The sequence below is a fragment of the Ovis canadensis genome, chromosome 2 (assembly GCF_042477335.2).
Source record: "Ovis canadensis isolate MfBH-ARS-UI-01 breed Bighorn chromosome 2, ARS-UI_OviCan_v2, whole genome shotgun sequence".
Lineage (NCBI taxonomy): Eukaryota > Metazoa > Chordata > Mammalia > Artiodactyla > Bovidae > Ovis > Ovis canadensis.
Genome location: NC_091246.1, coordinates 234581887 through 234608745, shown reverse-complemented (window position 1 = coordinate 234608745; position 26859 = coordinate 234581887). Strand labels below are relative to the sequence as shown.

At 42.8% G+C, this 26859-nt stretch overlaps 1 protein-coding gene across 7 annotated transcripts in view; it reads right to left on the bottom strand.

The window, feature by feature from the left end:
• The window catches only part of RHBDD1 (rhomboid domain containing 1), a 133976-nt gene that overhangs the window by 55753 nt on the left and 51364 nt on the right, over positions 1-26859 (bottom strand). For all 7 annotated transcript variants that reach the window (XM_069578454.1, XM_069578455.1, XM_069578460.1 and 4 more), the window contains 3 exons: positions 15958-16046; positions 12512-12568; positions 2434-2577 (listed from right to left, as the gene is read on the bottom strand). In XM_069578454.1, coding sequence (XP_069434555.1) covers positions 2434-2577; positions 12512-12568; positions 15958-16046 — 290 coding nt within the window. The remainder of the gene's footprint in view (positions 1-2433; positions 2578-12511; positions 12569-15957; positions 16047-26859) is intronic.

The window sequence follows — 26859 nt, the reverse complement described above, 5'->3', positions numbered from 1 at the left end:
ATACAAAATATCCTTACCTCCCATAGTATTGCATGTCTCACCTTGGAGTGATTAAGCCCCTGCTGTGCCCAGGACTAACCTTTAGAATTTGTTAAAATACAGCCTCTGGGCCTTGCCGCCAGTGTTTAGGATTCCAAGGCTAAGGCACGCTTCCTGTGACTGTGATGTCAGCGGTCCATTGAGGCTGGTGATGGCAAGAATACACCTGGTTATCCACCTCTGTTTCCGTGCATCCTCTTTGCAACGCGACTCTATGGCTTGGCTCAGGAAGAGGTGGAATCTACTTCCTTACCCCCTGAATCTTGTCTGGTTTCCTGCTTTGCTTCGGTAACAAAATATAGCGGAACCAACAATGCACCAGCCTAAGTAAGTTCCCACATTCTCCCTGGGCACCCTCGTGCTGAGGCCTTGTGAACAAACCTGGGCTGGCCGGCTGGATGACAGGTCACGTGTGGACCAATCGCCACCATCGTATCAGACAGCGGTCAGTCAGGTAGGTAGAGGAGGCTGTCCTAGAGCAGCTAGCCCCGGCTCACCACTGCAGACACCTCAGCACACCAGCCAAGACCAGTGAAGCCTGCCCCATGGGATCATCCGTGCAGAACCATAAATGTGGAACAAACATGTATTGTTTTAGGCCAAGTGTGTCTGGGCAATTTCACCCAGTAGGAGACGACTGATAGACCACAGCTCTGATACTCTTCATCTGAGAAGTCCTGATTTATCTCTTCCTCTCCATTGCCTCAGCCACCTTCATCATGCAGACTTTGCTCCGTGATTAGACTACTTCAAGCCTTCTGATTTGTCTTCCCCTCTTCCCCTCTTGCTGTCACTGCCCACCTCCATGCACACTCTTACTGCTAAGACCGTATTCCTAACGTCAGAAACCAAGTTGTGGGAATCTGTGTGTTCCCGTCATATGTTGTAATGCCTGAAATCCCCTTCATGCTCAGTCCTTGTTCCTGGCATGACTGTTGCTGGATCCATGAGACACAGCTCTGATCAGATCACTCTCCTGTGCAGAACTCTTCCTGGAAGTTACATCATATGCCAGACCCATCTTCCACGTGGCCTATTTAATTCTGGGACCTCTGTGATCAGGCCCCAGCCTAGCTGCCCACTCTTCTTCCCCTTCTTCTCTTAGCACTATATTCAAAAGCGAGGATGGGATGACCACACCCTTTACTCTTGTGTCTGAGAGGATATGATTCCTGCCTGGAAGACCCTTTCAGATCTCAGCAAATGCTACACATTCTTCAAGGATCAACTCAAATACCACCTCTTCTGTGAAACTCTGATAGCTCTAGTTAAGAAAAAGCTCACCCCTTCTCACGGATTCCAGCAAATGGCTGAAGCCTCTCTTAAGTACCTGATATCATGGTTACTTATGGTATCGAGCAGGCTTCCCTGGTGGCTCAATGGTAAAGAATCCTCTTGCCAATGCAGTAGATGTTGGGAAGATCCCTTGGAGATGGTAATGGCAACCCATTCCAGTATTCTTGCCTGGGAAATTCCATCGACAGTGGAGCCTGGCAAGCTTCAGTCCATGGAGTCACAGAGTTGGACATGACTGAGTGACTAACACTCAGACACACAAACAATAAAAACAGGAATACCAAAACTTATTACCAAACCTAGAGGAAAGATGGCAAAATAAATAGGGCGGTTTCCATATACTATTTCATATAGGGCTTCCCTGGTGGCTCAGACAGGAAAGTGTCTGCTTGCAATGTGGGAGACCTCAGTTCGATCCCTGGGTAGAGAAGATCCCCTGGAGAAGGAAATGGCAACGCATTCCAGTACTCTTGCCTGGAAAATTCTGTGGACTGAGGAGCCTGGTCGGCTACAGTCCATGGGGTCACAAAGAGTTGGATACAACTGAGTGACTTCACTTTCACTTTCTTTTCATATACTAACTGGTAAAAGAGTCATCTGGAAAGTCAGTTAAAAATATAAATTTCTAGGTTCTGCTCGCAGGGAGACTGGTTCAGCAGGCCTGCAGCCAAACCTTGAGTTTGCGTTCTCACCAAGCTGCCCATGTGATTTTGAAGAAGGCTTGTAGGTGACACTTTGATGTATAGTGACATATAGCATGCCTTGTAGATATGCATTTCAAAGTAAACCCTTTGTTCATGTACCTAAGAATTTTTTTCTTAGGTTTCTTGACTTTAATGCCAAAGCACTGAGTGCAGCAGGCCTATAAAAAGAACCACTTTAACAATACATACATAGTCTGGCACCTTATTAGCTTAGGTTGCTGGGAATATGGCATCGCACCCCATTCTTTGTAATCACAATCTGCACACATTTTTTCATCTACATCTCCTTTTTATAAACTATTTAAAGTTTAATTTGCTACAAACAGCCCTTTTTCAGACATCACACCATGTGAGGTATGTACTTTAAAATAAGTGAAGGGTGCAAATTCCCTACCTTGGTCCAAGAGGCTGGCTCTCAATGCTCTCTCCAGCTGCTCCTCTTCACTCAGTCCCGCGGTATACATGTCATAGTTCCTGGGGACATCTTCATGGGCACCTCGCCCACCATATGGGTAATAATCCTGATATCCAGAGTAGCCTGCAGGCACAATGAACAAGTTATGGAACAATGCCATGGACTATTCCTTTTCATACTTCCTATTTTGTAAGCAAAGACATTAAAATAATGTCATTATTTTGATTATAGTAATAATTCTCAAAATAAGAAAAGATGACTGGTGCTGTATGATGACCTGGGGGAATGAGAGGGGGTAGGGAAAGGAGACTAGAGAGGGAGGGGACATATGTATAATTATGGCTGATTTACATTGGAGAAGGAAATGGCAACCTACTCCAGTGTTCTTGCCTGGAGAATCCCAGGGACGGGAGAGCCTGGTGGGCTGCCGTCTACGGGGTCACACAGAGTCAGACACGACTGCAGTGACTTAGGAGCAGCAGCATCGCTAAGAGTCGGGCACGACTGAGCGACTTCCCTTTCACTTTTCACTTTCATGCATTGGAGAAGGAAATGGCAACCCACTCCAGTGTTCTTGCCTGGAGAATCCCAGGGACGGGGGAGCCTGGTGGGCTGCCGTCTATGGGGTCACACAGAGTCGGACACGTCTGAAGCGACTTAGTAGCAGCAGCAGCAGCAGTAGTATTGCTATATAGCAGAAAACAATACAACATTGCAAAATTTTTAAATATATATTTACATTAAAAAGAAAAGGAAGTTAAGAAAAAAAAGACGACCAATGGAGAACGCCTTCATGAGGGTGGGTGACAATTATCCTGTCGCCGTGGTCCCACAGTGTCCACGTGGGACTGGACATGCCTGAGCCCTTCTGTGCTGAAGAGGAAGTGGGTATTAATTTATGCTTAACTGCTTTTTATTGGAGTATATCTGATTTACAATATTGTGTTAGTTTCTACTGTACTTCAAAGCGAATCAGTTATACATACACATATACTTACCCACTCTTTTTTAGATTCTATTCCCATACAGCAGGGCTTCCCTTGTGGCTCAGCTGGTAAAGAATCCACCTGCAATGTGGGAGACCTGGGATTGACCCCTGGGTTGGGAAGATCCCCTGGAGAAGGGAAAGGCTACCCGCTCCAGTATTATGGCCTGGAGAATTCAAACATGGACTATACAAATACAGTCCATGGGGTCGTGAAGAGTTGGACACGACTGAGCGACTTTTACTTCACTTGGGCTTCCCTGGTGGCTCACACGGTAGAGAGTCTACCTGCAGTGTGGGAGACCTGGGTTCAATCCCTGGGTCAGAAGATCCCCTGGAGAAGGAAATGGCAACCCACTCCAGATTCCTGCCTGGAAAATCCCCTGGACGGAGGAGCCTGGCAGACTGAAGTCCATGGGGTCGCACAGAGTCAGACACGACTGAGCGACTTTACTTTCTTTCACTTTCACTTTCCCATACAGCAAAGAGACCAAACCAGTCAATTCTAAAGGAAATCAGTCCTGAATATTCACTGGAAGGATTGATGCTGAAGCTCCAATACTTTGGCCACCCGATGTGAACAGCCAATTCACTGGAAAAGATCATGGGATTTTCCAGGTAAGAATACTGGAGTGAGTTGCCATGCCCTTCTCCAAGGGATCTTCCTGACCCAGGGATCGAACCTGTGTCTCTCGCATTGCAGGCAGATTCTTTACCACTGAGCCACCTGGAAAGCCCGTGCTCTATATTAGGTTCTTATTAACTATTTTACATAAGAAGATAGTAATTTAGAAGGCATGAGTAGTACTGGAAGGGGACTGGAATGGGCTATTGATGTATGGAGTGGGTTCTTTCAGTTTACAGCTACTTAACACTGTCAGTGAAGACTTGGCTGGACGTGACAGAATGGTTAAAATGACAGTTGATAAAGCCTTACTGTCCAGTGGTTCCAAACAATGACAGACAGACCAATATTTACTACATATACTGTAGGACTTCTGTGTTAGGTATGATACTTCAGATGGTAATAACTACAGTGAGATATAAAAGATAGAGTTTCTCTAATTGTAATTCTATGCCAGAGATCATAGTTTGTATTATTAGCCCTTTCAAGAAACTGGTTGCTAGATCAAAGGAGAGATGAGATAGTGTGGCCATTAAATAATGCTTTAAGAGTCAAACTTTTACATACTATTAACAAGGGGCAAATTGACTTTTGCAAGATGTTTCCATCAAACTTTTCAACTCAATTTGAGTTTATTTTATTGCTCATATTTATGGAATTTGTTTGGAAGAGGTTATTTTTCCCCACATAAGACTGACAACTTAATTCTGGCATGAGAGACTGCGTACATGCTAAGTCATTGCAGTAGTGTCCGACTCTTTGCAATTCGATGGACTGTAGCCCACCAGGCTCCTCTGTTCATGGAGATTGTCCAGGCAAGAAAACTGGAGTGGGTTACCCTGCCCTCCTTGTGGGGATCTTCTCGAGTCTCTTATGTCTCCGGCATTGGTAGGTAGGTTCTTTATCACTAGTGACACCTGGGACGCCCATAATGAGAGAGAATCCACTTGATTTTTTTTTCCTTCTCTTTTGCCACTGTCATACCCTTTGAAGATAATGTTTCAAATGTTTAATCAATGTGCTCCTGTTGCTGATGAAAATTCCTACCCTTCACTATGCATCTTGTGCCATATGCCTCCATATCACCACAGTACAGGCCTGAGTTTAAACTTATTGCTTTAATAAGACTATAGGGGTGTTGGGGGCGGGGAAGCCAACGAGAAGAACTCTGTAGGGTAGAACCTGGTTAATTAAAATTTCATGTTCAAAATTTCTGGTAATTAGTCTTAAAAAAGGAAATGACAATAGAACTCAGCTGGATAATCTAACTCTAAGTGCTTATATAAATATTTGCCATGTAAAGTATCTGTGTCTGTTGGTTGTGTTTTTACAACAACTTTCAAGAGATTTAACTGACATACTATATAATTCATCAATTTAGAGCATATAACTCAATGGATTTTAGTAAATTCATGGACTTGTGCCGTCATTACCATAAACAACTTGAGAACACTTATCATCCCCCAAAGAAACCTGCACTCTTTAGTTACGAGAGAGTTAACAGGCAGGAAGGCCGGAGGTTCCCAAGCGGCAGGAGGAAATAAACTGCAAGCAGCAGTCTGTTTTCCTTCTCTACACAAAATTAAAAGAGGCTTCTAGTAATTCTGTATTGAGGACATCCGGTTCGGCCTTGAGCTAACCACTGTGTTTTTCTTATGTTAATGAAACTATGTATTTGCTTTGGAATTTGCCTTTCTTCAAAATGGTTCCCCCTAAGACTTTTTTTCTTTCCTCAAACCTTGGGCTGATAATGGCTCAACAAGCCAGTATTCCTGTCAATTGTTTCATGGCCTGGGGACGACACACCTCTGGCCAACCTATCTCAAAAGTGCATACTGTGGGAAAGGGGCCTAGTGCAGCTCCTTCAACCTGGAGGCATCGCTCTCATCTGATTAATAGCTTTCTACAAGACATAAAACACCTTCCTAAAAACCAGAAAAGCAGGCACTCTTTCTGGCCCCTTCTGATGTCTATGTCAGAGGCTTTCCCTATCTTGATCACATTTTAATAAAACTTCGCTACACAAAAAGCTCCAAGTAGTCAAGCCTCATCTCTGACCCCGGATCAAAATCCTCTCCTCTGGAGGTCACAAATCCCATGTAACACACAGCTCACAGCAGCAACCTTTCGTCTTGGGGGCTTGTCTGGGATCTTCAAGACAAGGAAAGGATGATGGGAGCTCTAGTTCCTTACTCTCCTAGTAAACATGTTTTCTGCTATACTTTACTAACTCTGTGGTGTGCCTGTGTGTATGAAATCAACAACCTTTCACTTACCAGCCCCCGATCAGCCTCAGTTCAGTTCAGTCACTCAGTCATGTCCAACTCTTTGCGACCCCATGAACTGAAGCACGCCAGGCTTCACCTGGAATGACCATCACCAACTCCTGGAGCTTGTTCAAACTCCTGTTCGAGTCGGTGATGCCATCCAACCATCTCATCCTCTGTCGTCCCCTTCTCCTGCTTTCAATCTTTCCCAGCATCAGGGTCTTTTCCAGTGAATCAGTTCTTCGCATCAGGTAGTGAAAGTATTGAAGTTTCAGTTTTAGCATCAGTCCTTCCAATGGATATTCAGGACTGATTTACTTTAGGATTGACTGGTTGGATCTCCTTGCAGTCCAAGGGACTCTCAAGAGTCTTCTCCAACACCACAGTTCAAAAGTATCAGTTCTACAGTGCTCAGCTTTCTTTATGGTCCAACTTTCATATCCATACATGACTACTGGAAAAACCATAGCTTTGACTAGACAGACCTTTGTCAGTAATGTGTCTACTTTTTGATGCTGTCTAGGTGTGTCATCGGAGAAGGCAACTGCACCCCACTCCAGTACTCTTGCCTGGAAAATCCCATGGACGGAGGAGCCTGGTGGGCTGCAGTCCATGGGGTCACAAAGAGTCAGACACGAATGAGCGACTTCACTTTCACTTTTCACTTTCATGCATTGGAGAAGGAAATGGCAGCCCACTCCAGTGTTCTTGCCTGGAGAATCCCAGGGACGGGGGAGCCTGGTGGGCTGCTGTCTGTGGGGTCTCACAGAGTCGGACACGACTGAAGCGACTCAGCAGCAGCAGCAGGTGTGTCATAGCTTTCCTCCCAAGGAGAAAGTGTTTTCTAATTTCATGGCTGCAGTCACCATCTGCAGTGATTCTGGAACCCAAGAAAATAAAGTCTGCCACTGATTCCATTGTTTCCCCATCTATTTGCCATGAAGTGATGGGACCAGATGCCATTATCTTAGTTTTTTGAATGTTGAGTTTTAAGCTGATCATCCTAGTCCTAAACAAACACGGGTCTACTTTCTGCCTCCATAGGTATGCCTATTATGGACAATTTTATTAAAGGAATCATATAATATGTTGTGATTCACGTATGGCTTATTTCATTCAGCATAATGTTTTCATGTTTAGGTGGCTCAACTGGTAAAGGATCCACTTGCAGTGTGGGAGACCTAGGTTCGATCCCTTGGCTGGGAAGATCCCCTGGAGAAGAGAACGACTACCCACTCTAGTATTCTGGCCTGGAGAATTCTATGGACTATATAGATCATGGGGTCACAAAGAGATGGACACAACTGAGTGACTTTCACTTTCACTTTCTTTACCAGCTGAGCCACCAGGGAAGCCCAGAAATTAGTGGGGATTTACCAAACACCTCCTGTAACCCAACTTCTGTATTCTCTCTCACATTTCCCATGTCAATATATAAACATTATGATATTTAAATCAGGATAAGGATATATCCTCAAATCCCCTCAATGATTTAGGACTGAAATGGGATCTGGACACAATTTTTAATATGGACACTCTTCCTCAAATTGGCTTCTACTCAACAGAACAATCAGAAAAATTCAGCTCCCACTACTGTGTTGGGCAACACATACCAGCAAGTTTCATATCCTAAGATAAAGGAGACTATGGCACTGCTACAAACCTTGCTTTCTGTGCGTTTCACTGAAAAGCCAAAAAACATAACAAAACAAAAAAAACCCACCAACCAAAAAAATAACCCCCCAAACCTTTCACATAAGGACAAGTGATCAATACATAATAAATACATCTACTTCACAAAGAACAAAAAGACAGGGGCAACCATTCCACAACATAATAGAATATTTATGGACAAATCACTGAATACCACAGGATGCTTCAGCAATCCTGAATAGAGAGACTGCCCGATTCCCTAAGAGTGCCAATTATTCCACTGCAACATGAGAAGCACATTGGGCACTTTTCCATATGGCTCATTACCACTTTCAAATCCCAGTGGAAAGTCATTTTGTTGCAGAAGGTCTACGCAGCATTTCTACCTATCTACCCTCAAAAATATTTGGCTAATTCAAAATCCAAAATAGCCCCAAAGCTCTGAATACCTATCTACACAGATACCAGAAACACGACCTACATCTGTGGAGTTTCAATTGACAGATAAATTTGCTACGATTTGAGGCAATGTTTTCTTGATAGAGAACATCTTTCTTCGTGCTATTTCTTATTTAAAGTACAACTGAGCAGTGCCTTCACAAAATAAAGCCTACAACTCCAAACATCTGAATATTATAAAATCTAATTTGGTACTTGCCAGACAAAACATGGGGAGAGAGAAAGGGAAAGTTTTAATGCTTTAAGTCAAAAAGACTAGTGTGGTTAAACGTTCTACATCGTCAGTCATGAGTTATCAACAGGACCAAAGATCCAATCAATATCTATTACAATGAGAAGAGGTCTCCTAGGACCAAAAATTTTCTACAGCTGTTCCACTGGCCCAATCAAATATTTTAAAATCTTCATAGTAAACACGGCTGGAAAAACCTAACAATCATACACTTGAGATAAATAAGTTTAAATTCTATCCTGTGCTGAATGCTAGTCTAATATTCTTTTGTAGTTATACACTTTGGCTCTGTAATAAAAGAAATTCTGGTTATCATTATTCTATAAACTACTCCATCTGTTCCTTATACACATACCAGGATTTCATGGCAAAAGAGATCAAGAAACACCACCAAGATCAGAAAGATTGGTAACAGCTTTTTAAACATTCATGAGGTTCTGTGACCTATAAATTCTTTTCCAGCTAAGGACGGCCATATTCAGAATAAATCATTGCCTGTAAGAGATACATATGCTCTCATAAAAGTTCCCTAGGTGACCATTAGCATGGCCACCTGGCCTTATGTAGTGCTGCCTTTGAAGAAATCCAATCACTTCAGTGGAAGAAATATAAATATGATAATCTTCCAGGGGATAGGAAAGGAAGGCAAGAGAGGCTTTTACTGCTGCCTTTCATTCTCTGGTCTGTGTGTCTGCTCTGCTTATGCCTCTTTCATATGAAGGAGGCTTTTAGCAGGTTTCCCTTTTTTTCTTAGTAAGTTCAAAAAAGATGAAAGAAAAGTCCGAAGGGAACCTGCCCCCTTTGGTAAGGTTAAATCAGTAGAATGCCCATGTCATATCCCTGTACAACAGAAACAGCAGAGGCTAGGAATCGGTGACCTGCATGTTTAGTCCTAGTTATGTAACTAAGTGCCCATATGACTTTAGCCAAAATACTTAACATTTTTAAACCTCAATTCCCAATTGTCACAGAAGATGTTGGGATGAGGTCATTTATGATAGTTCAAGCCACGTCTGTGCACAAATATGTTATTATTCTCTTCATCCAGAGGATCATTCCTGTTTCTCTCGGATATTTAAAAAATGAACCAGGAGAGAAGCCCCTTTTCCTTGAGTACTCTGAGGTATTAGGAGCCATATATACTGGAGAGAATAAGGTCAACAGGAAGAGAGAAATCACAATGGGAGACAGAGCCAAAACAGTCTTCCTGTATGATTCATCTCTTTCGAGTCACATGGGCTGAGAAACCTCTACTCAAACTTAAGTCAGTGTGAGCTGGCCTCCATAACCAACAACCAAAAGGACCCAGTGTTCTTCCATAAGACTATATCAGCTTGGTTGACAACTAATCATCACACCTCCTCGCTTCGGGTGAATTCAGATAGAAACAAGTGAGCTTGCACTGTGTAGCAACTGTTCCTCTCCTGCACCAAGACCACAGTTCTAGGATTTTAAGCCTCCAGAGCATCAGAAGTGAAAGCCTCAGAGAGAAGCAGTTGGGGAACAACAGTATTATTCACTGTAGTCCATAAGCCTACGTAATTCCAATCATCTAAGCCTATGATTTTTCTTCCTGAATCCATCAGAATCACTTGAGAAGCTTTTTTTTTTTTTTTTTTAAAAAAAAGACCCAAGTCCCTGTCTCTATCCCAATTATAAGTTAACTGGTCTGGGTTGAATTCAAGCCATGGACACACTGTAAAAGCTTCGCAGGTGGTTCACATAAACAGCCAAGTTTGACCATCACGATCCAAGCCTTCACAACGACATCAAAAACGTATCTTGATTATAACTCTTAACAGTATCATTCTACTGAGTAAATCATTCAGTGGCACTCTATTACATTCTGGAAATTCCAGGCAGGCTTTTTCATAAAGGGTTGAAAAGCCCTTTCCTTTCATTGCTTTCCTTAACTTCATCAAGTTAAGTAAGGATGCTTGCTTAACTCATCAAGACACAGCACTCCACCTCTTCTGGATGACCTCCAGTAACTGCAACCCTGCCCCCTCCCTCCAGGCTGAGCACTGACTGCACTGCATCAGTATCTCTGAAATGGGCTCCTACCTCTGCCAGGAAGGAACAGCTGGGCCTGGATTAGATCTCCTACCAAATCAAGTAGGAGATGGGAGAAAACATACGAGATGGATGTTTTCAGGCATTGTATAATTGGCAGTTCAAGATTCTGAATCTTGAGAGAAGGGAAATAAAGGAAATGAGCCTGAAGGCACTCTCTAGACTGTGGTTCAGGGAGCAGGGAAGGACACAGGCAGATGCAGCAGGCTCCCTGAGTAGAGCTGGAATTTTCAGGGCGGAATACACCAAAGGAGAAAACTATGTGTACAGAAAAACCTCCGGAAATCTTCCTGGGGTCAACTGGAGATTCTGTTGAACATTAACTATCATCATGTTATTCTGTACTACTTGATTCCACGGTCCACCATTCTGTTTTCTATACCCAGATTAGTCCTATTCGCTTCTACTGTTTTGCCTTTCCAAATGTACGGCACCTACAATCAAGTCCTGGTTATAACTCTGAGACAAGGACCATAGCTCTTTCTTTCTCTTCCACAGTGGTCAGTCTGACAAACGTGCACAGCATGACCACCCACAGAGTGCTACTGGGTAAACCAGACTGAGGGTCGGAATACTGTATGGGAAAACAAAGCAAAAGCACTAATATATATCTAATTACATAGTTCTTTGTACTTGTATTATTTAAGCCAGGGGTCAAAAAGCTACAAGTCGGAGTACAAATACAACCCACTGCCTGTTCTTATAAATAAGGTTTTACTGGAACACAACTGAGGACCTCTGCTTATGAATAGTATCTGGTTGGCTTCCCAGGTGACACTAGTGGTAAAGAACCCACTTGCCAATGCAAGAGATGCAAAGACTCAGGTTTGATCCCTGGGTTGGGAAGATCCCCTGGAGGAGGACATGGCAATCCACTCCAGTATTCTTTCCTGGAAAATGCCATGGACAGAGGAGACTGGTATGCTAGAGGCCATGGGGTCATAAAGAATAGGACATGACTGAGTGACTGAACAGTGTATGGTCATCGTCACACTATGATGACAGGTTGCCTAGTTGAGACAAAAACTACATACGGTCAACAAAGCCTTTAGACTCTCAAACAGTAGCTACCTGGCCCTTTACAGGAAAGGTTGCTGACCCCAGATTTAAGTTACAGTGGTTCTCGACAGGCAGGACTACAAAGCCACCCCCTGCCTCTGGCGCTTAGGCTCTCTGCTGCTTGTCTGCTGGTACTGATCCGGGATATTACAGTGCAGCTTGCCAGGCTGGAACGTAAGGGCTTTAGCTTAAAAAGGGTCATATGCTTGAATAGGAAGTCCTTTCTACCTATTTACAAAGACCTCTAGAAAAAAATACCTTCTCCTCTTTAACTGTTAAAGGAATGCCTATCTTAGCTTCTTCCAGTAAGCGTGATTCTTCCTGAATATGTAGGTGGAGTGGACCGTGGAGAACTATGAAAGTATATATGAAAGTAACTTCTAACACTTAGCCAGTGAATGGTCTCTTAGGCTGAGTATCAAGGGGCCTGTTTCCCATACAAATCTTAACAAGTCTGAGAAACCTCAAACCAATCATTTAACATTTTCTGGCTGGAATTCCCTCTTTCCCTAACAATGCACCCAAATATGCTCCCTGGACAGCGCCGCCATCTAGCTTTCAGGGACATTAGAGGCACAAGGACCTAAAGTCTGGTGTACTCTGCAATAGCATAACTCATATTATCTTACGGGAGCTCTGTAGTAACAAACAGTGTAATTTTAAAAAACAAGTTTAACTGTATTAAATGAAATAAAGTTACTTACCTGAACTATTAAAGTAGTACTGCTGTCCTGGGTAATCAATATTGGATGGGAAAATGCCTAAATATGAAGGAAAAAACAAAACAAAACATTTTAATTGTAGCCATAGGCTCTACCCTGACCCCTATTGCCAGTTTTACTGAAGTATGATTAACAAATTAAAATTGTATGTGTTTGGGTTGGTCGTGATTTTTTTAAAAGGTGTACAATGGGGTGATTTAATATACATATATGTTATGAAATGATAACCACCATTATGGTAATTAACACATCTATCACTTTATATACTTACCATTGTGTGTGTATATATATGAGAAAACATAAGATCTATTCTCTTAGTAAATTTCAAGTACTCTTTCAAATATTAATAAAGTGCTATTAACTATAGTCACAATGCTGAACATTACATCCCCAGAGCTTACTCATCTTATAACTGAAAGCTTGTACCCTTTGACCAACCTCTGCATCTACCCCACCTGCCACCGCCTGGAAACCACTGTTCTACTCTCTGGTTCTGTGAGTTCAGCGTTTTTTAGATTTCACATGTAAGTGACAACATACTTAATTATCCGGCTTATTTCACTTAGCACAGTGTCCTCTTGGCTCACCGACTTTATCGAAAACAGGATTAGTGTTCTCTGCACGACTGATAATACTCCATTATATATACACACACACCACATTTTCTTCACCCATTCATCACCCATTTGGGATGTTTCCCTATACTGGCTATAGTGAACAAATGCTATAAGGAACATGGGAGTACAGATATATCTTCGGGACATTGATTTCTTTTCCTTTGGAAATATGCACAGAAGTGGGATTCCTGGATCATACGGTAGTCTTATTTTTTATTTTTTGAGGACCCTCCATGCTATTTTCCATAGTGGCTGCACCAGTATACACTCTCACTAACACCCTCACCTAACTTTGTTATCTCTTGTCTTTTTGATAACAGCTGTCTTACCAATTCCTGACTGCCATCGATGTTATAAAGCTACAGTAAACAAAGCAGTATGTGCATGTGTGTGCCCAGTCACGTAGCCGTGCCCAGCTCTTTGCAACCCCTTGGACTGTAGCCCGCCAGACTCTGTCCATGGGATTCTCCAGCAAGATTAGTAAAGTGGGTTGCCATTTCCTTCTGTAGGGGATCTTCCTGACCCAGGGATCGAACCTGTGTCTTCTTTGTCTCCTGCACTGGCAGGGAGATTCTTTACCACTGAGCTACCTGGGAAGCCCATTGTATACTATAAAGCTATAGTCAACAAAACAGGATGGTACTGGAATAAAAATAGACATGTTGTCTGATAGAACAGAATAGCTCTAAAGCTGTAACTACCAGCCTTTCCAACAATTACTAGCTTCTTTGTAACAAAGCTCAAAGTCATTATAAATAACTTCTGAACAATTAAAATATATTCTCTTTTGTTTGGGGTTAGTCCTACAGGGAACAGAATGTGGTGGGGACAATGAAACTCTAACTTATACTCTCTGAAGTTCCTTAAGGTTCCTGACGACATAAGATGGTCTCTGCCTTCTAAAGGACCAAGCTTGGTCTTTGAGATCTCTGTACAAGTAGAGATGCTCTGGCTATAGAGAGAACATGCCCCATAACAAGGGTGTTTGTGAGCCGTGTTCTTACCCTTCCTAAGGGACTTTCCTGTTTCTTACCCCCGAAAGGGCAATAGGACAGAAAATTTAGCACTGGTGAAGGAAAGGAGAGAGGGAAGAGTAACAGGGGACACCCTCAGTGTGATGCTCCTTTCCCAGGAGTTATCAGACAGTTCATGTATTTCCACAGGGCTCCTGTGTCCCTTCAGTTCTCAAATCACTCTTTCTCCTGCTTTACTGGAAAAAAGGCAGAGATTGCAGGCTATTTGTGAACAGCACTGAATGTTTCAACTTCTAGCATTCAATTTTCTACTTATTATACTGAAAATATAATGATGTAAAAATAAGTCTCCTTAGAAAACAGGCAAGGTTTCAGGGAGGAAACTAAAAGTTAAAATGTTACAATTATGGGGAAAATCCTCTTTAAAAACAAAATATTTGCCTAAATTTCATAATATGTCTGTAAGAAAGCTTTAATAACCACTTAATCCTCACACACACACACACAAAAGAAATAAAATATTAGACTTCTAAGAATAATTTCTTTTCCTATATCAGCACTGAGGACATTTGGGCAACAAAACTCATAACAAGATTTCCATAATTACGTTGTATCAAAAATATAATAAAATGCTACATTTTTAATACAGGGGGCTCCTGCTGTCTCCTCCAGGCACACACACCAGAAACACTGTAAGATGCAAATGTAGGAAAATAAAAACTTGTGTGGATGCAACACAGTCTGTTAAAATCACCCAAAAGTGAATACAACCAGCTAATAAAGGCAAGAGCACAATGTTTAGAAAGCTTTCTAATATCATGAATATTATATGGTTTGTAAGAATACCAATCATCGGCACAAATAGTGAAAACAAATTATTTATGGTTCAAGAGAAGGTAAAATAGTCTCAGAAGATTCCCCATGAGTAAAAGATAAAATATTGGAACTCATATGGTCTATAGAACAAGTGTTTGTAAAACAGTCTCCTTATAAGTCATGACTAGTATAGCATTTTCAATTAAGAGAGCCAAACAATTCATAGGTTTCCTAAGTAAAATAAAGTATTTTCACTGAGCAGCAATTAGAAGGGAAATACTTTTTTTAATTAAAAAGCAGGAGCCATGCTTCAGGAATAACAGACTTGGTTTGGCCACGCATGAAAAAACGTCTCGCCCGCCAAGGACCTAGCAGTCATTCTGAATTCTCTAAAATACTGACCTTGTACTTCAGTACAGATTTGTCTTTCTTCTTTTAACTTTGCCTTGCACTTTGAATTCATGGAATATTACAGAAGAAAGCATATTTTAAACCTGCTTTAGTTCTCTCAATTTCAAGGAAATAGTGGTTTTCAGTAAGCGGCAATAATGCTGTGGGTGTTTAAGTGTGTACCTCATTTGTCCCCTAAGAAAGCATCAGGTTTAAAACTGGGGCTTTCAGTCTTCTTTTTGGAGCCACGAGAGGACCAGCACCAGCTGGTTCACCTCTTAGTTTAAAAAGAGCCTATTAGGGAATTCCTAAGTTGAATCACAGGGAAACTTGGGGTTGCTTTTATTCCCATTAAAACGAAGATGAACTTCCAACTAGCCAAGCCAAAGGTGTTCTGTGCTTATGTGCTCAGTTCCTCAGCCGTGTCTGACTTTGCGACCCCATGGACTACAGGCCGCCAGGCTCCTCTGTCCATGGAATTCTCCAGGCAAGAACACTGGAGTGGATTGCCATTTCCTACTCCAGGGGATCCTGCTAACTCAGGGAACGAACTAGCGTCTTTTACGTCTCCTGCGTTGTGGCAGGTGGATTCTTTACCATTAAGCCAGTGAAGAAGTCCTGTTCTCCATACCTGTGCACGATTCCATGATCTTCTTCAGAGGCCCATGAGTGTACATCAGTCCAACAAGAATTCCAGCCAGATGCCCAGCAAAGGAAGTCCTAGGAGAGAAGCAGAACCTTCATGAGTGTTTGCTCTGCTGCGGACTACACACTGTCTTCTCAATAGCCAGGGGCGTGTCAGTTAATCACAGTTTGCAGGCTCTAGTTCCGCATCACATCTTTCATGCTGAGCAGCATTTAACTCAGTCCCAAGGGCATCACTTCCTACCTTACAAGAAAAAAAAAAAAAAAAAAAAAGTACAATGAATAACAAGCATAACAGGTTTAAAAGGCAATCTCCTTCCTTGACCAAGAGAAGTGACCTGGCTCCTTCAGGACAGCAGAAGCGTTTTTGTCAAGACAACCCATTATACTTCTTCCAATTTTATGCCTGTAGCTCTTATTAGGAAGTATCAATGAAATCCATTTCCTCTGAATTAAAATCTTGAATTAGTCAGCCACTGTGAGGGACGGCTGTTACCTGTGTTCACTGCAGACCAGACAGCTACAGTTTTCCCACTCTGACTAGGGAGGCAAAGAGCAAGAGAAAACTTTGCAGAAGAGATTGAGATGTCCACCCCTTCTCGCACTCCTCACATAAATGTGGATCTTTCAGTCCCTCAGCCCCCCAAAAACCCCAAAATGTAAACCTCAAGCTTGAAAGATGAGATAGAGCTTTAAATCAGTTCCACTCTTCTTAAAATAGCATCTATGATTAGAAATTGCTTCTAAATATAAATACAAGGCAAGCCCCAGCTACGTATACGCTGAATGAGTAAAAGGAGTAAATTGAAGATCATCCAGCCTGGCTTTCTGCCACCCCCAGCTCCCACTCTCAGTGCAGCCCACGCCCTCCATCAGTTATTTTCCCCAAAAGGAGGTGAGGTCATGTATGTCACTGCCATCCTGTTGGGCTCACTGACTCCTCTGCTTACAGACACTTTAGCCTGTGCTCAAGGCCTTCCCACTCATGGCCCTGCCCATCTCTTCCCTCTGTCCTCATCTCCTACTAAACCCACCCCTACAGCCCACTGCCATACCCCTCAAGAGCTCACTGGTGACCCCACGGCTAAACTGAAGAGTACCCCGTCATAAAAACTCTTCACATCTCAGGTGAAGGGCTCCTCTTCCTTCGAAAGTTACCAAGGAGCTGATGTGAACTCCAAGAGCACAGTGAGTTTTGTGGTTTACACAGAGGTATCTCGCACACCTAGGATGGTGCCTGGCACAGGACAGACACCCAAATATGTGTGGAATGCATAATTCCAGTGTCCCAGGATGGTTTCAGCAAGAAGAGCAGGAGGCAACTTAAAGTCGCTGTACCTTCGGCCTCAGAGCACTGGCTGTGCCATGGCAGGGACTGAGCCGTGCCACTGACGCCATCACCCTCGCGAGACGCAGAATCAAGTCCAATATCCCTTGTGACCATGGCAGCAAAGGACAGGGGCAAGAGGCCCTTAACGCCACAAGTGAGGCCGCCACAAGTAACTGTCACGGTCTCAGGGCCAGGGAGAGTTGCTGGCTCGCAGGAAAGAAACAGACAAGGGAGCACTTCAGAGAAAAAGATGAAAGGAAGCCTTGTGTAGTCAGGACGGTCCTGCCCAATAGCCAATTCAATCACACTACTGCCCAAACAAGGCTCCGCATGCGTCTACACACACTGAAAGACATACCATGTGCGGGCGTGCATGTATGCACACACATACACACATTCACATAACCATTCCTTAAGGATAGCTGTTATTTTCATCAAATATCTCTAACTAACAGCATGTTTGACCTGTTAATAAAAACACGGGATCAGACAGTCAGTTTTCCATTTTCAAGGAAGAACAATATTAACTGTGCTTTCCTTTAGCTTTTCCAAAAAAAACCCGAACTGTACTTATTTTATTCTATTTTTAGGCAAATAAACTCTCCAACTAGTTCGAGCAATGGCAAAGAAAGTGGTGGTTTGAGCAAAGAAGAGGCCAGAATCAAAACTTTAAAAACAGTAACTTCAATTTAACTGAAAAGAATAAAATACATCAATATCTTTGAAACTTTTTAAGCCAATCTTTATGGTACGTTATACATCTATAACGTGACATGGGAGAAAATTTCAGTTTTAAATCCCAACCTATTAAACAATCAAGTTTAAACCTCATTTATAAATTAGAGCACAATAGTTAATATAGTAAAAAAAAAAAAAAAAAAGACGTATATTTTGTATTAAGCTTCCCAGTGGCTCAGCAGTAAAGAATCTGCCTTGCCAATGCAGGCAACTTGGGTTCTGTCCCTCGGTCGGCAAGATCCCCTGGAGGAAGAAATGGCAGTCCACTCCAGTACTGTTGCCTGGAGAATGCATGGACAGAGGAGCCTGGCAGGCTACAGTCCATGGGGTTGCAGAGAGTCAGACACAACGGAGTGACCAAACAACAACATAGTTTCTCTCTCTAAATGGGTTTGTAGAAATCTAAGTTATAATCACATTACAGATAACTAAGGAAGGGAGGCGGGCAGACCAGAGACTATATTTCATTATCTGCCTAAATTCAGCATTTTCGACTAAAGTCCCATTTCAACACTCTTATTGTCCTTATCATTTCATTTAAGCAATACAGAAGTGTTTTCTTTTAAAATAAAAAATACGCAGAGCTTATGGTCTTATTCGATCAAAACTGAGAACCTCTCAGGACTTCCCCAGTGGTCCAGTGGTTAAGACCCTGCGTTTCCAATGCAGCAGGTGAAGGCTTGATTCCTGGTCGGGAAACTAAGATCCCACCTGCTGCACACGGCATAGCTAACACAACCAACCAACCCCTGAGAAAGTCTCAACATTATACACAGAAAAGGGAAGGATGCCATCCATGACAAAGGAATCATATGCTTGTCTCAAGAGGTGAGTTAACCTGCTCCATGCTGTAGGTAACTGTTTGACAAACCACTGCCCTTCGCCTTCTAAGAGATAGCCATGTCATGAGAGAGGAAACAGACCTGTAGAGGAGAAACGGAAGTGGAGCTGGGAGCTTCCTTCTCCCTGGTAGGATGGGGTAGTCCAGTCCTAGGATTAGGACACTTTATCCTGGCCCCTGGGGGTGCTGGGGAGGAGGCAGGGATAAAGGAGGCCCTGGGGCTTTGAGGGAAGAAGACACACCTAGGCTCTCTGATTAGTGGCTGGGAATGTCAAATGTCACAGCTCTAGAAACAGACTGTGTTGCTAGGATCATAATGACACATGCTAAACAGATGTTTCAACATTTCTGACATCTGAGGCTCCCCGAGCTCCACAGCAGCCCTCCTAGAAGGTACACTCTCCTCTGCTCTTACTTATACCTGCCGGCTGACACCCCAAGTGGCAGGCTGGGGAAACCCTGCTTTTAGGAACAGCCTGAGAAGGTCTCAGGTTGGCATGAGGATCTGGTGGTGACCTTGTCTCCTCCATCCTAATCTACGGTAGTTCCTCAGAGACAGAGCCACTGTCCTCAACTCTGCATCTACGACCTCACCTGGCACAGCATCGGCAGCACTGAGAAGTGGCCTGACTCTAGTTCTTAGTAAACAACTCCTGAAGGAGTGGAGAAGTAGAATTAAGCTTAACACACAAAACGCACACACCTGACCTACATTACAACTACACTCCAAAAGCACAAGAAACACCGCTCACCAGTGAATAGCTGCTTTAGTATTAAGTTCCACTGGGAGAGACAATGATTGCACACACACTTCCTCCCCATGCTCACTCCTGCACACTTGGACAATGTATTACACAAACCATGTGTTCACTGAACAAAACAACAGCACTAAGTCTATTATCATAGCCTAAAATTGATCACTTAGAAGCTTTGTTTCTTCTGATAGCTCAAGAGGGACTCTAGAAAATCCTAACAGCTATAGTCAAACATTGACTGTGATGGTGAGATGTGGTCACAAGAGCCAGATATACCACTGCTGTGTGTGGCCACACAGGATGTGCGCTGTGTGAACTACAGACAGAAGGCAAATTGCCTGTCCAGGGTCTCAATGGTTCTGCAAAGTAACTGACAGATCTGAAATTCAAATCCAGGTGCTCCGATCTCACCGTCAGAGCGAGTTAAGTGCTGATATAATTTCTTCTTAACTGGGGGACAATACAATGATCCAGTAGTCCTTTAACTTGTCCAGGTTCTAAATCTCTTTAAATGTGTGACAAACACCGTGAATCTTGTTTGCGGAAAGACTCCACATTCACAAGGTTATCATTTTAAGAAGTTCACAGATGCCCTGAGTCCTATCCATGGACCTCTGATTAAAAATCCTTGCCTGAAAACAATTTATCACAAAGAGAAGAATTTCAAATACTGGCACTAAGTCTAAGCAGTTACATACTCAATTGGAAAAACATTTTGTTTGTATTCAAATCCTAACACAGAGAGGCAGCCATTCCCTTAGATCACTTACGTTTATGAACATGTCCAACTTCTTTGTTGGCCCATGGCTCTCTCATGGTGGAACCTACATCTGGGATCAATTTCTTTCTCTCTAAAATCCAACGTTTAGCAATTCTTTCAGTTCAAGCCTGAGAGCAAAAAATTCTGCCAGTCTTTATAGGTTCAAGAAGGTCCTATTTCTGAATCTACTACGGCTGCTAAGAAATGCTCTGACCATCGGACAGTCATTTTTCTATAGGTGATCTGGCTCTTCTCTCAGCGTTTAAGATTTCCTCTTTATGTTAGGTTCACTGCCATTATGGATCATTCCAGTGGTAAACTGGTTTAATTCTCTCCTTGAGATTTGCTGCTGCTTTTTCAACCCGAGGTCTCATGTCTTTCTATAGTTATGAAAAATCTTCATTGTTTTTCATCCTGTGGACCTCCAGAGATGTAGTACTTCTGTATTGAGCAGAGTGGGGGTTCAATACGTGTTTATAGAAAAAAATTTCAAAAAAAAAAAAAAAGAAAAGTAAATATCAAATCAGTGTTGCTACATGTAAGGAATAGTGATGGTGGAAAGATAATTTGGGAGCAAAACTAAGATACTATTGTGGATCAAAAGTCAATTACCTCTCAGTAAAGCTGAAGAAAAGATACCATTGTGGATTTTAGTTCCACAGATGATATGCAGACAATATTATGAATACCAACACATAGCATTCTTTCCTACCATGCCAGCGTCAGCTGATCCCCCCACTCCTTTAACAGGCAAATTATTTGTCAGACTGAGCTAAGTGGTTATGCAAATGTTCCTACCGTCACACGCACTGTTGAAGAAGCAAATCTAAAGTTATGATCGGAAGCCAAGACAAGCTCTACAGGGCCTCTGTTAAACGGTGAACTCTGCCCACAGTTGCAGAGGTGATCCTCTCAGGCACAGTTCAGAAAGCTGGCAATGAATTACTCTAAGACGTGATCTCACTATGGATGAACAGCAAAAGACCTCATTAAGGACACAACTTGGTGGAGACCCAGTGTCGGACAAGGTAAGATGAAAAGGTAGGGTTAAAGACAGCCAGCTAGAAGTGGCCTCTGGTACTGGATGTTCCAGAATTTCCTCCTGTAAAAGCAGCTACTACCAGGTAGGGACTGAGTGGATCAGAAGGTCTGGGGATCTTAATAAAAGGCCCCTGACTCCCATGACAGAAACAAGATGTAGCAAGAATGTTTCAGCTTTAATGAACATCACTATGGAAAATCTCAATCAGATGGCTTCTTCCCAAGATACCCTGTTCTTAAACCATCTGTTTTCTATCTGTGATGCTTTGTTCAACCACAGCCAGCCTGATTCTTTAGCAATGGCACTGTGGGAGATACCTCATCTGTGTATCTCTCACCATACCTTCCTCATACCCTCTCCAGCTCACTGTGGGCTCAGAAGGAAAAACTAGTCTCCTTCCAGTATTATATCTCCTTAAAGGTAATGCGATCTCTACTCTCCATATTGGTTCGATAAACATGGCACCAACCTCAAAGACAGAGCTGGGAGCTGACCGCTGACATTTACTTCAGTCCCAGACAAACAAGACCTAGACAAAAATAAGCATGACAAAGGTTGGAAGAGCCTCTCTTACACAAGAGCTTCCAATATAATAGATGATACCAAGCAATTGCTTGGCTCTCAAGTCCACGTCTCTTAGCCTGGCAGCAAGAGAATCCCACGAGCTGGTTCAAGGAAGTAGCATTCATTCATTCACCAAATACTTATTGACTGACTACTACATAAACAAGACAAACAGTCACTGCCTCACAGAGCTTGTAATTGGTGGGGGAAACACACACTAACAGTAAATCGTGTTGAGTGTAGGGAAGTGACGCCACTTTCCCTAGGGCGGTCTGGGACGGCTCCTTAAGTGACATCTACAGTGGCATACACAGGGTTTGAAGCTGGCAGGCCACGAGGCGAGGATGGGAGCCTCTGGCAGGGAAAAGTACATACGGAAGAACTTTGAGGGAAGGAAGAACTCGGTGTTTTAAAAACACTGAGATGGCTATGAGGTGGCTGAATACAGTGAGATGATGGAAACCATGAATTTCAGCATGAGATGAATTTAGAAAAACAGATAAAGGTCAAGTCCTATAGGCCTTAGGTGCCATGCGGAGGAATTTGGGTCATTTCATAAGTACATTGGGAGGCCACTGGAGAAGTTTAAAAAGGAGGATTCTTAAGAGTGATCTATTCTGTCTGCTGAGCAGACTCTCAAGTGTCAGCAGACCAGGAAGGAGGCTAATGTAGCTCAGGTGAGAGGCAGCAGCTTGGAAGAGGGTGGGAGCAGTAAGCATGGAGAGAAAAGAATGGCTTGAGGTCTATTTGGTGGCCAAGATAAAGGATTTGTTGATACATTCAGTGCAGGGGGTGAGGAAAAGGGAAAAAGCTAGGCTTCTAGCTTGTATAATGAGACAGATGAGAGAACTACCTACTAAGATGGGTAAAACCAGAGAAAGAGGGGAGCAAGAGGGGAGAATCTAAGAGCTCCATCTTGATGTGTTTACTCTGAGATGCCTGCAAGACAGTTAAACAGAAATACCTAGAGGAGTGTTCACTAGATATCTGGATACCAAGTTGGAAATTGAGAGGAAGAATGACTCAAAATTCATATATTTAACTTTACTTGACTCCTAGAATATCTGTATACATAGGGCCATGACATTATATCTTTAAGTATATAACATACGAGGCTCCTCTGTCTATGGGATTCTCCAGGCAAGAATACTGGAGGGGGTAGCCATTCCCTTCTCCAGGGATCTCCTCGACCCAGGAATCGAACTCAGGTCTCCTGCATTGCAGGCAGAATCTTTACTGTCTGAGCCACCAGGGAAGCTCTGGTTCTGATGCATTATACACACCCCAATACACGTATACATATCTAAAAATAGGAGATACATAGAAAGAGAAACCAATTATATGGGGCAAAAGAACATCCCCCCTTCTTTGTTCCAAATTTCTTAAAAGAATGTTTTTACTATGTTACTGGGGACTCAGTCATGTCCGACTCTTCGCAACCCCATGGACTGGAGCCAGCTTCTCTGTCCACGGAATTTCCCAGGCAAAATTACTGGAGTGGTTTGCCATTTCCTCCTCCAGGGTATCTTCCTGACCCAGGGATCAAAACTGTATTTTCCTATGTCTCCTGCGCTGACAAACAGATTCTTTACCACTGAGCTACCTTGGCAAGAATGTCATTATTTTTTAAAAATATATAAAGAAAACAGTAACTGGGCAAGGCTCTCATTTAAAAGACGACATTTCTCTCATTGATGTGGTAGATAAATCCAAATATTTTTGCTCTTGCTGTTGCGGTAAATCGTTAAGAAAGCTTTCCTCCATTTGGCACAGGCTAGTGTTTCTAAGTTGACCTCCAGATGGAAATCAAGATCACTAGCTTTGTAGCATTAATCAGTTTCTTTAGAGGCTGTGCTATTATTCAAATCTCCTTCAAAACATAATGAGAAGTTGTGCCAAATTAAATGAAAGCAACAGGTAAGTGAAATTACACACACAATAAATGAATAACCCAACACACTTAACTGGAGCACAGATGTTACAGAGTCAGTGTAATTCTCTAAGTGAGGCCGGTGTTCTTTTCCTCACCAGACACTTCATGTAGCTGGATACCTCCTCGAGTTCCCTCTCCCATACCTTCCACATCACTGTTGAGTAGGTTCCATTTGCCCCAAATCTCTCCATCTGCTCTGCACTGCCCTCAAGCCCTGTCCCATCCCAGGCTCGAGCCATTTGCAAAGGCCATGATTCCACTCTGCACAGCTTAATATGCACTGTGCCCTTTGTCTAGCTGAGCCCAAGTGAAACAGCCTTCCTGATCACCCCTGACTGCTGCCTCAGGACAAGGCAGGGGTGGCTTCTTGGCTCTTGGAGTATCGTCTGAGTTCCTCCAGCATTTAAGGAACTTTCTTTGTCTGCAGGTGTGTCTGCCATTGCCCTGCTGCTTAACCTACTGGCTATGAACCCTATCATACCCAACAACCCACAAGCCCAAATATTCTTTAATGCTCACTCTGTTTTATTATAATGGAATTTATAAATAACGTATCTACACACACATTTTTAAAAACACAGACACAACACATACACTCAATCTCAATTCAATGCCCCAGCTGTAAACACTAGAAAATTTTAAATCACACAATAAAATACTATGAATTACAAATGTTTAGGGACTTTCCTGGTGGTCCAGTGTTAGTAGCCACCTGCCAATGCAGGGGTCATCGGTTCAGTTCCTGGCCTGGGAAGATTCCACAAGCCGTGGGGCAACTGAGTCCATGCACCACAATGACCAAGTCCATACTGCAACTATTGAAGCCCCGGTGCCCCAGAGCCCATGCTCCCCAACAAGAGAAGCCCCTACTCGCTGCAACTAGAGAAAGCCCTCACAAAGCAATGAAGACCCGGCACAGCCAAAAATCCTAAGTAAGATTTTGTAAAAAATGTTCAGTCATACCACCACCAGAAGACACATAAAGTGATCCCTTTGTTTGCCCTTATGTATGGAATCTGCATGGAGAAATTCACAAATGCAGGTGGGGACAGTTGGGCTTTCTGTGACTCAAACACCGCAGGCAGGGTTTCATTGGTGACATGACTTTATAGGAGGCTTTTGACTCTGAATAATGCAAAGTACAATCTTCTCTTAAGTTACATTTACAATTCAATTTACAATTTTCCTGGAAAAAGTCACTGCCTATTAAATCCATGCCAAAGAGGAAAATCTTTGTGTTTACATGAAAAGCACAATTAGGTTTCAGGCTCAGATAATCATAAACAGGTTTTTCACCTACATAAAAGCCCTTTCAACAGAACAGTGGTGTGGTGTGTGCAGGACATTCTTGTTGAAGGGGACAGTCCTGCAGGCTGCAGGGCAGCTGGTACCTGTGGTCTTCACAAACCAAGTGCCAGTAGCTCCCCCACTAATTGTTATGATACCTGAAAACAACCCTGTAAACTTCCAAGAGCCTTCCTGGAGACCACGCCACCTAGCCTAGTGGAAAACCACTAGCTTAGCACACAGCAGAGGCTTACGAAATGTTCGTTGAATTGATGACCTTTAATCATTAAGCTTCAAAAATATTTTTCAAAGTACTTTTCATGTGACTACACCATGTACACATTCCAAGGATTCCAAGTAAATCTACAACATATTGAAGTGATACACAAGAAAACTTCCCACAACTGAAACGCACACGGGAAGTCAGACTATTTGAAAGAGGCCATGATCACTTCCACACTGTGCTACGGCAGAGTAAAAGCAACTTGGCACAGGAAAAATGCTCTGCCATCTGCTATTACTACAGACGAAAATATTTCTGGATACCACATGAATGGTTATGTGCATATCACCTCCAGAAAGTAAATGTGAAATGAAAGAGAAGTGGGATTGTTTATAGCCTGATTTTAACATATGCTACTGTTATGAAGCAAATCAGCCTTGTAGAGGTATTTTCAGAAGGAGTGTCATAACTGGAAATCTCATGGCCCTATGGTAGTCGGGCTCTTTGAGGCTGTAAGAAGAGACTGGCTTAGATGACCCCAATTAATGCGAGTTCATTGTGGGGTACACAAGAAGAGAAGACAGCAAGGAACATCTTGGCTGTGAACTGTGGCAGTGACTTCTACACTGCGCTTATACGTACCAGAACACCAATGGTAGGCTTCTCTTACCAGGTGGTAGTCTTAATCCACTGGCTCTCTATCTTAGCTCTCAACTGAGTCCCTTAAAGAGATTTTCAAAGTCACAGCTCCTTGGACTCCACTTGCAGAAATTCTGCAGAATTGTTCTCGAGTGGTATCCGGACATTGCTGTTTATTGGGTTACTTGTTGATTATGTTGCTTTTAATTCCCCAGGTGATTTTATGTGTTGGGGTTGAGGCCCACTGATCTTAAGCCAAAATTCAAATTCTAATGATGAGATTTCAGCTGGCATGGCAGGCTAACAAGAAAAACATTTTGAGTGTTGGCAAGACTCTTTACCCTGCAATGTACCCCCAGAGAAGTGACATCTGTTTCCCTTCTTGGTAAGTTGGTCTTAATATATCCTGAAAGGCAGCAAGAGAGTAGGTATAGCTTTGAAAATATGTGCAAGGAAACATGTGAACTTACTTCAAAAGATTTACAAGTTTTTTGTTCTTAGGAAAACATAATTTAGCTAATGCACCCACGTATTCAAGAGAGTCATATAAACATGGTCAAAATTGAAGACAGTAAAGAGCTAGGGTAATCCCTGAGCCTCTAAATTCAACAGAAAGATTGGGAAACAAAACTGGATCATAAAGCTAACCTATAATTTCAGAAAAGGTAAATTCCATTTGTGGTTAAATCTGGTCTGAATCAAAATTCTACAAATGCCCACCCTTCTCCATGACTCAGAGACCCAGACATGCCACGGACATCACACGTTGCTCCTGT